The sequence below is a fragment of the Chionomys nivalis genome, chromosome 22 (genome assembly GCF_950005125.1).
Source record: "Chionomys nivalis chromosome 22, mChiNiv1.1, whole genome shotgun sequence".
Taxonomy (NCBI): domain Eukaryota; kingdom Metazoa; phylum Chordata; class Mammalia; order Rodentia; family Cricetidae; genus Chionomys; species Chionomys nivalis.
Genome location: NC_080107.1, coordinates 11875401 through 11890151, shown reverse-complemented (window position 1 = coordinate 11890151; position 14751 = coordinate 11875401). Strand labels below are relative to the sequence as shown.

Sequence of the window (14751 nt, the reverse complement as noted above, 5' to 3'; positions counted from 1 at the left end):
TTCCGGCCCCATTGCAGCACCATAAGGAGGCTTAATTAAACTACAATAGCAGACTCGTTTCTACACATAAAACTGAAGGGCCCAATTAACCAGCCCCCTCGCACTCAGAGTTCCAGGGGGAGAAATGGACAGTAACTCAACCTGCTCTTGCATTTCCTTTGATGCTTAAAAAAACAAAACTTAAGAATGTAAGAAGTCAGAAGGGGGCTAAAGAGCTGCGTCAGCTGTTCAGAGCACTTGTTCAATTTCTTGCACCCACGTGGTGGCTTACAAACGTCTATAACTCCAGTTCCAGGTGATGGAAACCCCCTTCTGGCCACCATGGGTACTGAGTGCACAGAGTGCACTTACATGCGTGCAAGCAAAACACATAAATAAAAGTCATATCTGTATATATATATATATATATATATATATATATGTCTAGAAGATAGAGTTTCAGACGTTTAAAAGAAACAAAGCTGATGATAACAATACTCAAAATCAGATTATACAGCACACACCTTTAACCCCAGCATTTAAGAGTTCCAGGACAGCCAGACAGCCAGGACTACACAGAGAAACCCTGTCTCAAAAAAAAAAAAAAGAAGAAGAAGAAGAAGAGGAGGAGGAGGAAGAGGAAGGAGAAGAAGAGGAAGAGGAGAATGAGGTTACTAATGGGGAGAAGGATCAGCTGGCAAGGCAAAGCCCTAGGACCTGCTTTCAATCCCCACAAGCCACACAAAACCAAACATGGTGGCCTGCCTGGGAACCCCAGTGACAGCAGAGGTGGAGCCAAGAAGATCCCCGGATTCACTTTCAGACAGAGTAGCCACAATTGCTGAGCTTCAAACCAGCGAGTGGTGGTGTCTCAGAGGAGGTGGCAGCTCTTGGGAGGAAGGCAGCCAAGCCTGTCACACGCTCATGCACCCACTTTCAAGCATCATGACTACGAGACTCCCCTGGGGCGATTCTGAGTTAAAGGGAAATGTTGGGCCAGCAAGATGACTCGGTGGTAAAGGTGCCTGCTGCCAAACCTGCAACCGTGAGTTCAATCCACGGGACCCTCCACAATGGAAGGAGAGAACCAGTTCCTGAAAGCCGTCCTCTGGCGTCACACATAAACACCAAGGTATGCACCCACATACACACTGAAGAGAAGTGTAGTAAAACAAAATTTAAAGAGGAAATGTCACTTGCATTTCATTCCTACTTTGTAAAAGGGTTAGAGGGATATATTTGCTGCAGGAAATGCTCAGGATGGACACTTACACAGCCTCCAGCGAGGATTTCTGCCGGCAGTGGGATGGAGCCATCTCTTTTGGTAAATTTATCCCGGACAAAGTCATTAACCTAATTAGGAAGACAGATCAGTTCATCAGAATTTCCTGCCATCTCCTCTGCTCGCACACCCTCATATTTCCGAATTATCAAAATAGTTGTCTCATTGTAAACGTAAAATTTCACCAAATGTGTCCACATAGGTGTGAGAACGCTTACAAGGGCCGCGATAGTGCACCAGTCTCACCAGCATTGCTGCTGGCTGCACAACAATCTAAGGAAACAACATCAGCTCAGCGACAAGAAACTTACGGTCAGCTTAATGGCTTTTTCCGGTGCAACTCCTATCAGCTGGGGTATCAGACCTGGGTGGAAGGAGAGGATCTTTGTGTGAGTGGACAAGCCCAAAACAAGGGAGTGTTTCCCTCGAAGGTACCCACCAAGTACCTCAAGGTTTTCATCTAAATGGGGAAAAGGTTATCCTAAGTAATTATATATATATATATATGTATATATATATTCCTATGCATTATATAAATATATAAACCAGACATATATACACAATTTACCAGTCATATATGATGTCAATTACTCAGAGCTATAAATGTTTTCCTTTAACATCCTTAAAGATAAATATATAAATAAAACCTCGCTCTCAAACGCCTTGCCTAAGGTATGCAACGAAGAATGGAGCCTCTGAGTTTTCTCCCTCCATAACTGAATCTCCCCTGCCCCCAGCAGCAGCCTGCTGAAGGCCTGGAGAGAAGAAGCTGGGGCAGTGGTGTGCGTTAAGCACAGCCAGGCTTTGCTATAGACTCCTTTCGGCACAAAGGAGCGAGGCTGCTACTGACTACCCGCTCCCATTATCCTCTCTTCAGAGAAGCCCGGCGCTCATTTACTTAAAAGAAAGCCACAACTGTAACGAAAAAAAAATGCAGCTTTTAGCATCAGTTTGTGGGCATTGTCTATAAGCAAAAACATATGCCAATTATATTTTCATTTACTAATATCTGTCAAGCTCAAGGCATTTTAGAAGACTCTGCTCAAAACAAAAGAAATCATTATGCTTAGAAAGCTACATTTCCCAGGCCGGCCGGAAACTGGAAAAGCACAGTCACGTGTAAGCCGTAGGTGCCCGTGAAGCTCAGCCTTACAGAGCACGCGGGTTTACCGAGCTGCCGGCCTATTTCTTTCTTCCTTTCCTTTTGCATACGTTTTTAAAAGATGCTAGCAATAAACCCATCGTATAGCTTCAAAACCTGGGGAGTGATATTCCTGCCCACACGCCTGCTTGCTGCTCTCTGTTAGGCCTCCTTGGAAGGTGCCAAAGAGTGATTTTCCGGAAGTGGAGAGCCAGGAAGCAGCCCCGCAGACAGGCCACTGCCAGTCAAACTGAATTACCAGTGACAAACGCAAGCCAGCACACCTTCCACCGGCCGCGGACTGAGCTGAGAGAATAAATCAGCAGATGGCAGTCTTCCCATGCTTCCTCCCTGATCCTCAGACCCGATTACTTTTAGCCTCGCTCCGGGGCAACGGTGTCAGTGTGTGGATCTGTTTTACAACTTTCCTCCCTAACGCTTGTGGAATGTTAATAAAGTCCTGATTTGTGTCATTTTATCATTGCTGCCTGCAAAGAAATTTAGCGAATCTGTCAGCAACTCTGTCAGTCATCCGACAGAACAATGGGCCAGTTCTAAGCAATATTTGACGATCTCAACCATCCCTGTGCTCCCAGACAGAGTTCCTACAATCTTCTCATACAAAAGTCTCTCGTTTAAAGGGCCCGTTTCATCAGCTTAGACCCTCAATAAAGTCAACAGCAGCCTCCCCGGCTTGCTATATTACACCCTCTTAATCAATATGATAGCTCTTCCAAACAAAATCTTCTAGAAGTATCTATCTATTGAGAAGGGTACACATGATGTGGCTAGAGTTCTTCTAATTGTTCTCTGTAGACACCCTTTGTGACTTAAAACCACACTGATTAAGGGAAAGTTCATTATTTGATAATGAAAGATTGGAGATGTCAAAGAAATAACCTTAGGGCCATTCCACCGTGACTCCCCCATTATGTGAGATCTAGGTGTGAAGAGCTAAGTCCATTTAAAACAAGTCCGCACAGCCAGCCCTGAACACCCGGGACAGTAGCCACTGTTGCCTCTGTAGTACGGGTTATGCCGCTGGGATTTGCAGAGCCAAAGTGATCTGAATATCTGAGCAAATTTCATTATACTCGCTCTCAGAAGCATACTCCATACAGAGGGCCCACAACAAACAGGCGCCTCTAAAGGTGTCCCCTCAAGTGCCTGAATACGATGCCAACTACAGGTGTTTCTTCTCTTGCCCATCTGTTGAATCCCAGTCTCTCTTTCCGAGGAGAAGCTCCCAGCCAAACAGTTCGATAGAGCTCACAAGGTGCAGGCGACTAGTAAGCCTGGGAATGCCAACAAACACGTACAGTAAATTACATAAATGCCGGGACCGGAGCATGGTGTTTCAAAGAATTCCAAGTGGCGCCCAAAGGGATTAAAAAATTAATCTCCCCCGCAAAGGAACCCTAAATTCTAAGGTAAAAACATGTAGATGAAAGCCATCCTCTCTCCAAGAAGACAAGTTCCTACAAAGCCCACTGGGGCCGGGAGAATTCTACACGGTGCTGCAGCTTGGGATGCAGCCACGGGGAGGAAAGGGAGACTGGCTGAAGCTTGAGGCCCTAAGCTTTCCCTGCCTTTTACAAATTCAGATGACCCAATTGGAAAAGACTTATCACGGGTCTCCTTGGAAAAGGCGGGGGGAAAAAGGCATTTCTGTTCAAGCAAGTGTATACCCAGGGTAAACTCACCTTCAAGTAGCACCTGGCTTAGATTTCATGGGGAATTTGTGTTAGTATAGCTCTCCTTTCTCCATCTCTGCCAGTCCATGCCCTCAAAGAGCACACTCACATACGCAGGATTTGGAGCCCAAGAATTAAAAACGGCAGGAAGGAGAAGGGGACACCTGTTTGCAGACTACTATTGAGAAAGAACGCAAGGCGGGAAGCTGAGCAAAGGGAGCAGGGTAGGGGCGGGGGAGCAGCCCTATCTGGTCTCCATAACAAGTGACTTAAATCTACTGATGGTGACAGAAACATTGCCAGCTTCCGCGGCTGAGATTTGCTTACTCACCTCGGTAGAGTCCAAAGAAGCCCTCGTAACGCAACACTTTCTTAAAACAGTCGAAGCTGTTTTTATACATCAGCTCCCCAACCACAGAGCCCGTGCCACGCTGGTTTTGCATCCGGGTCTTCACCAGATCTATGGGATATACTGCTGTGGCCCCCACAGCTACAAACAGAATAATTTTTAGCTTCAACAAAAAGAAGACAATTAGCTGGAGCATCCATTAGGACATCAAATCTCATCTCTGCAGGTGAGAAATAAAACTGTCTATTCTCACAAAAGAGAGTCGACTTATTACACGTTTCTTCTGCTTATTAATAGAGCCAAAAGGTGGCAGAATAGCAACCTGTGAGGTCCACAAACAGCTCCTTCAAGGAACAACATAAATCAGAGGCAAAGAGCTTACCTAGCATGTGTGAGGCCCTAAAAAAAAAAACCTTTGATACCTTTGGTCTATGAGTTAGAAAGTACATTCTCAAATCACCACCAACCAACATCAGAAAACTGGCCCCCAGTTTCCTTTACCTGACGGTAAGCTCTCATGCATGGGCACCGTTTCTTCTCACATTTTCTATTAAATGCCTAAATAGTACACCTGCTCCTCCTTCGTAACTATGCCATGATGGTACGCAAGCTACGTGGTTTAATTTCAAAGTTTAGTTCACTGAAACATTTTGGTAAATTAATCTAAGCTACAGCCATCTGGATGAAAAATCCTTGACATGATCCAACCCCTATATATAGAATTTGGTTGAAAATCAAACAAACAAAAACCTATAGTCACGCTTTAGAATTTCTTGGCGACTGAAATATTTCATAGGACCTAGAGTGCTCTATTTTTGGGCTGTTGAAAACCAGAAAACACTTGGCACTTTCTAAAACTGAGGCTGGGAAAAAAAAATCCTAGTCACCAGTTCCAGCTTGCTTTAAAAATTCCAGAGCATTTTTATCATTTTTTGGAGTTTTTTTTTTTCAACAAAGCAATTTCAGGTTTTATACATTTTCTTTACAGATTATTGAAGTAAAATTATCTTGGACTGGAGAGGTGGCTCAGCAGGCAAAGGTGCTTGCCACCAAGGGTGACAACCTGAGTTTAATCCTAGACCCCACCAGGTAGAAGGAGAGAAACAACTCTGGACAAGTTGACCTCTGACCTCCAAAATGCACACCACGACCTGCACACGCTCACACACGCATACACAAAAATGAAAACCTTTTTTAACGGGCTTTCTAATTTCTGCTGTGAGCAGAGAGGGAGGAGGGATTCTTTTTAGCAAATAAACAACATATCGGGACACTCTGAAGCCAGAGAAAGGAAAGAAGAATCACGAGCCAGCCGTTGTGATTCTCTGTGAGAGGCTGTTTTAGTTCACAAATTTCTGAGTTTGCGTCGCCGATCTTAGCTTCCTCCCTGCCCCTAGTCTGACCCCGTAAACTCCGTTTTTAGTCGCCATTTTTCACGCTGGCCTTAACTGATGTAATTAAGGTGAGTGCAGACTCTCCCATCATTACAGAGGTTTTTATGCTGAAGACAGACTGGAGCCAGAGGGCCACAGCCATGCTAAGACAAGCCCTCCTGAAATAAAGAGCCTTTGGAAAGCCTCACAGTCCTGACCCCAGGAACAATGACCTGCACCTTTACTGAGCTGTCCCATCTGCTGGGATAATGTTACAGCAAGATCAGCACTCACCTCCCGCGACCGAGCCCAGAGTGAACCTGTAAGCAGACTCCGCAATCTGGAGCCAGATAGGCCTGCCCAAACCAGGAGATTGCTGCGGGGAGGAAGAAAACAGAAAAAAAGTCTGAAAAAGTGTTCTGCCGGGGGAAAAATGCTACAGTTTGCCATTTTTTCAGGTTAAAAAAAGAAAATCTAAAACTGAAAGCAAACAGGATATTAGTGTTTTTTGGAAAATAAATATCTCAGCGCTAGAGAGATGGCTCAGTAGTTAAGAGCACTCACTGCCTTTACAGAGGACCCAGTCTGGGTACGACCCACAGGGCCTGATAACTTCAGTTCCAGGAAATCCCAGGCCCTCTTCTGCCCTCCAAGGGCAGCAAGCAAGCATGTGGTACACGGAGTACATATGCTCTCTAAACACTCAAAAACATGAAATAAACTCAACAAACAAACAAAACCATACCCAGCAAAATATAGTGTGGCATTTTCTTAATTTTATACACGAACTGCTCCCGGGGAATACATTGTTATCCTTGAGAGGTTTGCTTGTTTGTACAGTAGTGGGGGTGATTCCAGGGCCTCCTGGGAGCTTGGGCAAGCAATGTATCACTGAGACCCGTTTCTAGCCCTCCCAGAAGTGAACCTCTTAGGTAAGCAAAAATACCAGCAGATGACATTTGCTCCTCTCTAACGGACAATTTTAAATATTTCCTTGTTTTTAATAGTTGATCACTCATTCGTTCGATGTATATGCGTTGAGGTAGGGAGGTGCATGCAGCCATAGCTCACATGCGGATTGAGGTAGGGAGGTGCAGCCATAGCTCACATGCGGAGGGCGGAAGAAACCTTCAGCAATCAGTTCTTTCCTTCCACCACGGGTTCTGAGGCTCAAACTAAGATTGTCAGGCTTGGTGGCAAGTGCCTTTACATGCTGAGTCACCTGACCAATCCCGTTTGTTAGATTTTCTGAGACAGTCTCAGACCCGAGGTTGGCCCTGACCTTGCTACTTAGCTGAGGATATACTTTAATCACTGACCCTCCTATCTTCCGAAGCACTGGAATTACAGGCATGAACCGCCCATACCAAAAACCCTTCCTTTTAGAGCTGTATCAAAATTGCCTAGAATGATGAGCAGGCCTTTAATCTCAGCCCTCAGGGGAAAGAGGCAGGCAGATCTCTACGAGTTCCAGACCAGAGAAGACAGATGACAGCTAAAATCTCTAATGACTACTGTCCTACCCATGTTCATGGTTCTAACAAAATCCAGGATAACAGTGAGATAAAGCAATGAAATAAATCTCACTGTGACTCAGATGCTAGTCCACGGGTCCTGCACCAGAGTAACTTGTCTACATCCATGTGTGCGTCTGGAGCTTAGCATCATCAGTATGAGAATGTTTACTATGCTCTATAAGATACCGGAACAAAGGAATAAAATATCTACTTCATTGTAACGAGCTTTTCAAAAAGGAGAAGGGGAGGCAGTGGCATCTGACGAGATGGCTCAGCAGCTAAGGGGCTCGCTGTGCAAGTCTTACGATCCGAGTTTGAGCCCCTGAAGCCAGGGTGAAAGGAGAGAACTTGCTGCCAAAGATGTCCTCTAAGCTCTACACATGTGCCATGACACGTGTGTATCTCCACTCATACACACACACACACACACACACACACACACAAATACAGCCACAATAAACAAAACTAAAAAAAAAAAAATTAAAGTCATTAGCTGGACATGGTAACTCAAGTTCTAAGGGAATGGAGGCAGGAGACTCACAAGTTCAAGGTCATCCTTAGTTATGATAAGCTCAGGGCCCACTGCGGCTACAGGAGACTATACCCCCAAGGGGAATAAAGCTGGATTTAAATATATAGACTAAAGCTAGGCATGGGGGTGCAAATCTGTCATCCCAGCTTCTCAGACAGCAAAGGCTGAGGAATCAAGAGATCAAAGTCCAAGGGCTGGAAAGACCGTCATTGGTTAAGACTGGCTGCTCTTCCAGAGAACTCAAGTTCAGTTCCCAGTACCCACATAGAGGCTCACAATCACCTAAAAGTCCAGTTCCAAAGATGCCCTTTTCTGGCCTCCACAAGTACTACATGTACATACATACATACATACATACATACATGCATATATACAGGCAAAATATCCATAAACATAAAATAAAAAATAAAAATTTAAAAAAAATCTGGGGTCCAGAATGAGACCCTATCTTAAAGGGGAGTGGAGGTTTCTTATAAAATAATAGGGTCTATGATCCCAAAGAAGCATCAAGCAACCACTAATTCCCTTATTCACAAGGGAGTTTTCTCCTGCGTTCAACAATATAAATTTTTCTTTCAACTCCCTTTCTTCAAAGAGTGTTTATAAGCCTGCAAAATCCTATGAAAACTGAAGGATTATTCTGTGCTTTAACTCTTAGCTAAAACATCTCAAGCTATAAACGCCCAAATGCCTTTTGACAGAAATGTCACCTTCATTCCCATTAAACAGCATTTGTAAGAAAACACAAGAGAGTAGGGTTACCGAGACTTTTTTTTCTTCTTAAGGCTTAGTTATCACTACAACTTCTGGTTCCCTTGTAATCATTTATGCAAATTAATGTAATTAATGCTATAGATTTCACATCATAAATATTCATAAAAGGAATGTCCCTATAGCTGTCTTCCCTGTTAATGACTATGTACTGAGTTTTTAGCATTTAGAGAGAAAGAAAATATTCAGCACTAAAATGATCACCTTCCGTGAGCAAACAGGCCAAAGGGAAGGGCGCTCTCCCCCTTAAGGCTCTGATCATGACTGTGAGGCTGATATTTAACAAGCCTAATTAAGTGTTTTTCAAAGCAAAACACAGTTGAGATTCTTAAATGATCTTAACTGGCTCCCTCAGGAATTTGAGATTTCATTTGAAGAGAGGTCCATTTTTTTTTCTTTTTATCCCCTGCCCCTTCTCTTAAAATTTGTTTTGGGTTTTTTGTTTTTGTTAAATGTAGGATTGGATAGTGTCAGTTGGTGAATCAAACCTACTCCAGGCTGCTCTATGTAGGTTGCCAGCCCAATGGAGAGAAGGCCTCTTCCAATACCACCCACCAGCGTGGGAGAACAAGAATGGACGAAGTCAATTTTACAGCAAGTGTCTGGGAACAACAGGGCTGGGTTCTACACGAGCTGAATGTGTGGTCAGAGGAGCAAGGTACAGCTAGGGAACACAAACAGACGCTCCGAGCCCCACCTATGACATTCCCAACTCTCCAATGCAATTCAAATATTTTTAGCCTTACAAAGTAAGACTGAAACCCCAAACCATGACAGCACAGAGACCCAAGCAGGCAGAGGTGAAATATATAGACTTTAATTATTTTCTTGTTTCTGTCTATAAAACATTGTATGTATACTTTCCTCCCAGCGTGGAGGCGCTCGGATGCATGAGACTGTGGTATTTTCCAATCTAAAATTTTTAATGAGATAAATGGCTAATAAGTCAATAATAGCTTGCATATAAACCTGATTTCCTCCTTTTTAAGAACAGGTTTCACCTTTGTAGAACTCATCAGTAAACTGTAATGTTTTCCTTCATGGATTTACAAACCCAAGATCAACAACAGTTCATGAGACAACAAATTACACAGAGAGACAAAACCCTAAGACTGAGGAACAGTACTCATGAAATAAAAATGAAATCAAGCCAGGAATATCTAAGTCAGTGGCTCTCAACCTGTGGGTCTTGACCCCTTTGGGCATTGCATATCAGATATTTACATTATAATTCATAACTGTAGCAAAATGACAACTATAAGGTAGCAATAAAAATAATTTTATGATGGGGGGGTCACCACATCATAAGGAACTGTATTCAAGAGTCACAGCATTAGGAAGGTTGAGGACCACTAATAGCAGAGCACAGATCAGTTCATTTTGAGCAAATGGCTTTGTTATAATTTCACATCGACGCAACACACACACACACACACACACACACACACAGAGCTATATGCCCAAGAAATTACCTGTAGATCATTTCTCCCACACAGTTGAAAAGTAAATGTGGGGACACCATGAGAGAAAAAGAGGAGGTTCCTTTGCCCATTCTCACATAGGAACAACCTGGTTTTAACTTCTAAATGATTACAAGTCTTAAAAATGTGCGCATCTTTTTCTCTGCAGCCTTCTATTAACTTTTATTTAACTCTGTTTCTTCAAACCGCAACTTCCATTTGGGGAGCTGGGGACACAGCTCCATCAGTACAATGCCTGTCTAACGTGAACAATGTTGGGGAATATCATTTTCAGATGTGTGACTTTTGTTTATACTGCATCTGTTTAGTTCTGTGACGCTGTGCTACTACTGTGCCTGTCTAAAACACCTGATGTTTCTAATAAAGCGATGAACGGCCAATAGCGAGGCAGGAGCAAGGATGGGCGGGGCTGGTGGGGAGGGAGAAATCAAGGAGGAGGAAGAACCAAGAGAGGAGAACATCAGGAACCAGTCACCCAGCTACACAGCAAGCCATAGAGAAAGAAGTAAAGAAAGGTATACAGAAATAAAGATAAAAACCCAGAGGGAAAAGGTAGATGGGTTAATTTAAGAAAAGCTGGCCAGAAACAAGCTAAGACTTGGCATTCAAAGTAAGAATAAGTGTCTGTGTGTGATTTATTTGGGAGCTGGGTGGTGGGCCCCTCAAAAAACCAAAAGAGAAAATAGTAAAACATCACACAACAGAACACTGAGTTCAATTCCCAGCACTCATAGAACAGGTGTGCTGTTACAAAATGTAACCCCAGCTGTAACTCAGGAGATGCAGGCAGGAGGATCCAAGTTCAAGACCAACCTCCACTACAAAGAGAGTTCAAGGCCAGTAATGATGAGATGGGGATCATTGTTTAGCTTCAAATATAGCTTGAAGTAGAGTACTTGACTGGTATGTAGGTTCAACCTCCCGAACACAAAAGAAACTTCTAATCTCTCTCTTCTCTCTCCCTCATTCCCACTCTAAGATACCTTTGCATGTAGCCCAAGCCAACCTCAAACCTGCTGCGTAGCCAAGGCTGGTTTCAGAAGGCAAGTCTAAGGACCTCAAGCAGAAGTGTTTCTGCTTTCCTCAGTCAAGACATCTTTTCTGTCTGTTCAATTTTTTGGAGTCAGGGTCTAGCCACGTAGCTCAGGCTGGCCTTGAACTCATGGCAATCCTTCTGCTTCTGCTTACTAAGTGCTGGGTCACAGGCACTTCACACCATACCTGGCTGAGTACTTTGATTCTCATTGACCTAACTGACAAGGATGAATAAAGCAAGCCCACCCCAGCTGCTCACCCGGGACTCCTGTGAGGAGAAGGGCAATCTGCCCCTTCCTATCCCTCTTGTTCCCTGTCCTTCTGCTTCCCACATCCCCTCCCTATCTCCCCGAACATCACATAGCCTCATAAAGAACAATGAGAAACAGAGTTTCCTCGAGGATCAGACCAGTGAAGGAAGAAGCCAGCTCCCTAAACCTCAGTCTCCACAAGGCCTGTGAACCTCTGCTACAACTGAAGCTGGCTCGAATGCTTAGCAGTTCAGGATTCCATTTAAAACAAAGCTTCAAAAAAAAAAAAAAAAAGGTTCTGTTCAGTCTTGGAGACCATCTCATGGATCTGGCTTTTTCTACTGAGAACATTTAGAAATCCAAAATGGAGCAATATTAACATTACAAGACATGAGCCCTGTTTCTATCATATTTAACGTTAAAGAAAACAATTCTTGGGCTGGAGAAATGGCTCAGCTGTTAAGAGCACTGACTGCTCTTCCAGAGGACCCGGGTTCAATTCCTAGCACCCACATGGCAGCTCACAACTGTCTGAAGATCCAGTTCCAGGGGATCTAACACCTTCACACCAATGCACATAAAATGAAGATAAATAAATCATAAAAAAAGAAAACCATTCTTTCTGATTCACTAATTAGATACATTTCCTTTTTCCCTCTTGCAATCTGTTAGGTACAACCTCACTGATGGTTTGTTTCAATTGCAAAATGCTTTGAAACTTAAAAAAAGACTATATATATATATATATATATCAGCTTAAATATATATGTTTATATTTATACACTTTACAAAGTGGCCTGAACACTCCTCTTTAAAGATGATTAGGTAAATGACTGGAAAGGAGGTCACACCCACGACTGTTCGAACTCCTTATCTTACTTAATAAGTTAGAAGAATGAAACTCAAAAACTAGTCTTCATGTCAAAATATCTTTTGCAGGCATGGGTGATAATTCAGTCAACAGAACCTCTGAGCTAGGAGCTCTAGAGTTGTTAATATTCATGTCGATTGACATCGTAAGGCTGGTGACCCTCACCCACGTCACTGCTGTTGATGGTCAACTCATACCTGTCTCTGGAGTTCTGCCAGGTTGTGAGGCAAGGCCCCCTCAGCCAGCGGAGCTATTCTCTCAATGTCTGCCATAGTCAAGCGCCTTAATGGAGAAAAGTGGCAAAGAGAATCATTAAATGCTGAAAGATCCCTCCCATGGAACACACCTTTCTCCTCCAATCCCTGAAGAGCTAGCATTTAAAAGGGGCCATTTCCTTATTTACCTTCTATGACCATTTTAGTGAGAAAAAAAACAATAAGCCTTTGGATCTTATTTACAACAAAATCAAAAGCCTCTGGAGGTCACTGAGGAGGGAACAGATCTAATGAGACCCCAGTGATGAACACCAACAGTGAACAAAGAATTCACACTGAAGCCAAGGTCCACAGACCTTGGAGAGCAGAATGCAGAAGACCCCAGTGTCCCAGAAGGAAGGTTAGAAGCAAGAAGGGTAAATACAGTTGGCCGCCTTCAAGAGAAGGCACAGGGTTGAAGGAGCCTTCTTTTACACCGTTTTTCTTCAAAGCCTCTGAGTTTTGAATCATATGAATGCAGCACTGTGGGTGCCAAAACTGACTTAAAAATAACCACATTCTGCAAACCAGCTTAAAAAAAAAATAGTCACTTCAGATGTAGATGTAGTTTTAAGGACTTTTAAAAAACATTCATTTACAAGAAAGAGGCTCAAAACATGTGTCTATTTTCTTAAGCTGTGTGAATTTTAGAAGGTTGAGATGTGGCCTGGGAGTTTATGTCAATCACCAAACCCTGCTGATGCCCAAGTCAGCTGAACGACTATGCATCACATCCTGTCTGGCAATGCACCGTACGACAAGCAGGCAATATAATCACGTATGCATAGCCAACTTTCGCAGTCTCCAGATATCTCAAAATTATTTCTAACTATGTATATTTGCACGTGTCTGCATATATGAGGGTATATGCATGTGAGTGCAAGTGCCCTTTGGAGCCAGAGAGTTTTGGATCCCCTGGAGCTGGAGTTGCAGGCAGGGATGCACCACCCAGCGGATACTGGGATCACATCTGAGTCTTCTGCACAAAGAGCAAGTGTCCTTAACTGCAGAGCCATCTCATCAGGCCTAGTATTTCTGATATTATTACTGAATGAACTACCACAGGTGCCTGGGTAGTTAACAGGTTGTTGATAACCCAGGTTGTTAACAGACCGTACACAGCTTTAACCCTGTCCATTGATTGGGTTTTTGTAGATGAGGGCTTTCCGTGGATTTGCGCGTCTCTGTATGTTAAATGTCCTCTACACACGTTTTTGGTTTTAACTTATAAAAAAAAAAAAAAAAGCATGAACATCTGAGCTTGCCTCTGGGGAAAGCAGGATGATGTATGAGGCACAGCTTAAGAAAATAATGCTCTCCAACACAAACTGGTACACACTCTTCAGAAGATGAGTGTTTGTGGCAATCAAAAAGGAAACACCATTCCTCAATACAACATTCTTCCATGTACTCAGCCGATTTCCATGAATTTACAGACTTAAGCAAATTCCTGCAAACCTCTTTAAATTCAGAACACTCTGAGAAAGGCTACATCAAACCCTCTCTCTAACTCCCTAGCCTACTCATTTTCCTTCTTCTCCCTCTTCCCCTCACCCCTAACCTCTTCTTTTACTTCTCCATTCTGCTTGGCTCTTTGCTTCTGCCCCTTTGCTCCCCCACCCTTCCTTCCTCCCTCCCCACCCCTCTCTCTGTATCCCTCTCCCTTCCAAGCCCTCTGTCTTCTCTCTCCTTCTATTTCTCTTGCTAAGAATCTGTACTCTGAAAAGACCACTGGTAAAAGGAAAGGTATACATCAAATCTAAAACTTCCCCCCTTCCTGAACACCATGCATCACAGGGTGGTTTACCCGGAAGCGTTATATAGGTCTGCAAGCTGGTACAGGATATCAATTTCTAGTGGAGTAACTTGTCCATAGCGTATGGCACTCTGGGCAAATTCCTCTGGAAGAGAAAGAAACAAAGGTTAGTAGCTCAAGAGCCTTATATAACTGGGAAGCAAAATAATTTTAGCACTTTTCTAAACATCTAAAACTAAATTTAAGCCGGGCGGTGGTGGTGCACGCCTTTAATCCCAGCACTTGGGAGGCAGAGACAGGCAGATGTCTGTGAGTTCGAGACCAGCCTGGTCTACAAGAGCTAGTTCCAGGACAGGCTCCAAAACCACCCAGAAACCCTGTCTCGAAAAACCAAAAAATAAAAAAATAAATAATAAAAAAAATTTAAAAAAAATTAAATACAAGTCCTGCTTATAACTGCATTTC

The 14751-nt window shown here is 43.4% G+C and overlaps 1 protein-coding gene across 1 annotated transcript in view; it reads right to left on the bottom strand.

The window, feature by feature from the left end:
- The window catches only part of Slc25a12 (solute carrier family 25 member 12), a 69202-nt gene that overhangs the window by 10318 nt on the left and 44133 nt on the right, over positions 1 to 14751 (bottom strand). The window contains exons 8-13 of the mRNA XM_057754678.1: positions 14338 to 14431; positions 12474 to 12558; positions 6113 to 6194; positions 4428 to 4586; positions 1573 to 1625; positions 1252 to 1332 (exon numbers count right to left, since the gene is read on the bottom strand). Of these exons, the coding sequence (XP_057610661.1) occupies positions 1252 to 1332; positions 1573 to 1625; positions 4428 to 4586; positions 6113 to 6194; positions 12474 to 12558; positions 14338 to 14431 (554 nt within the window). The remainder of the gene's footprint in view (positions 1 to 1251; positions 1333 to 1572; positions 1626 to 4427; positions 4587 to 6112; positions 6195 to 12473; positions 12559 to 14337; positions 14432 to 14751) is intronic.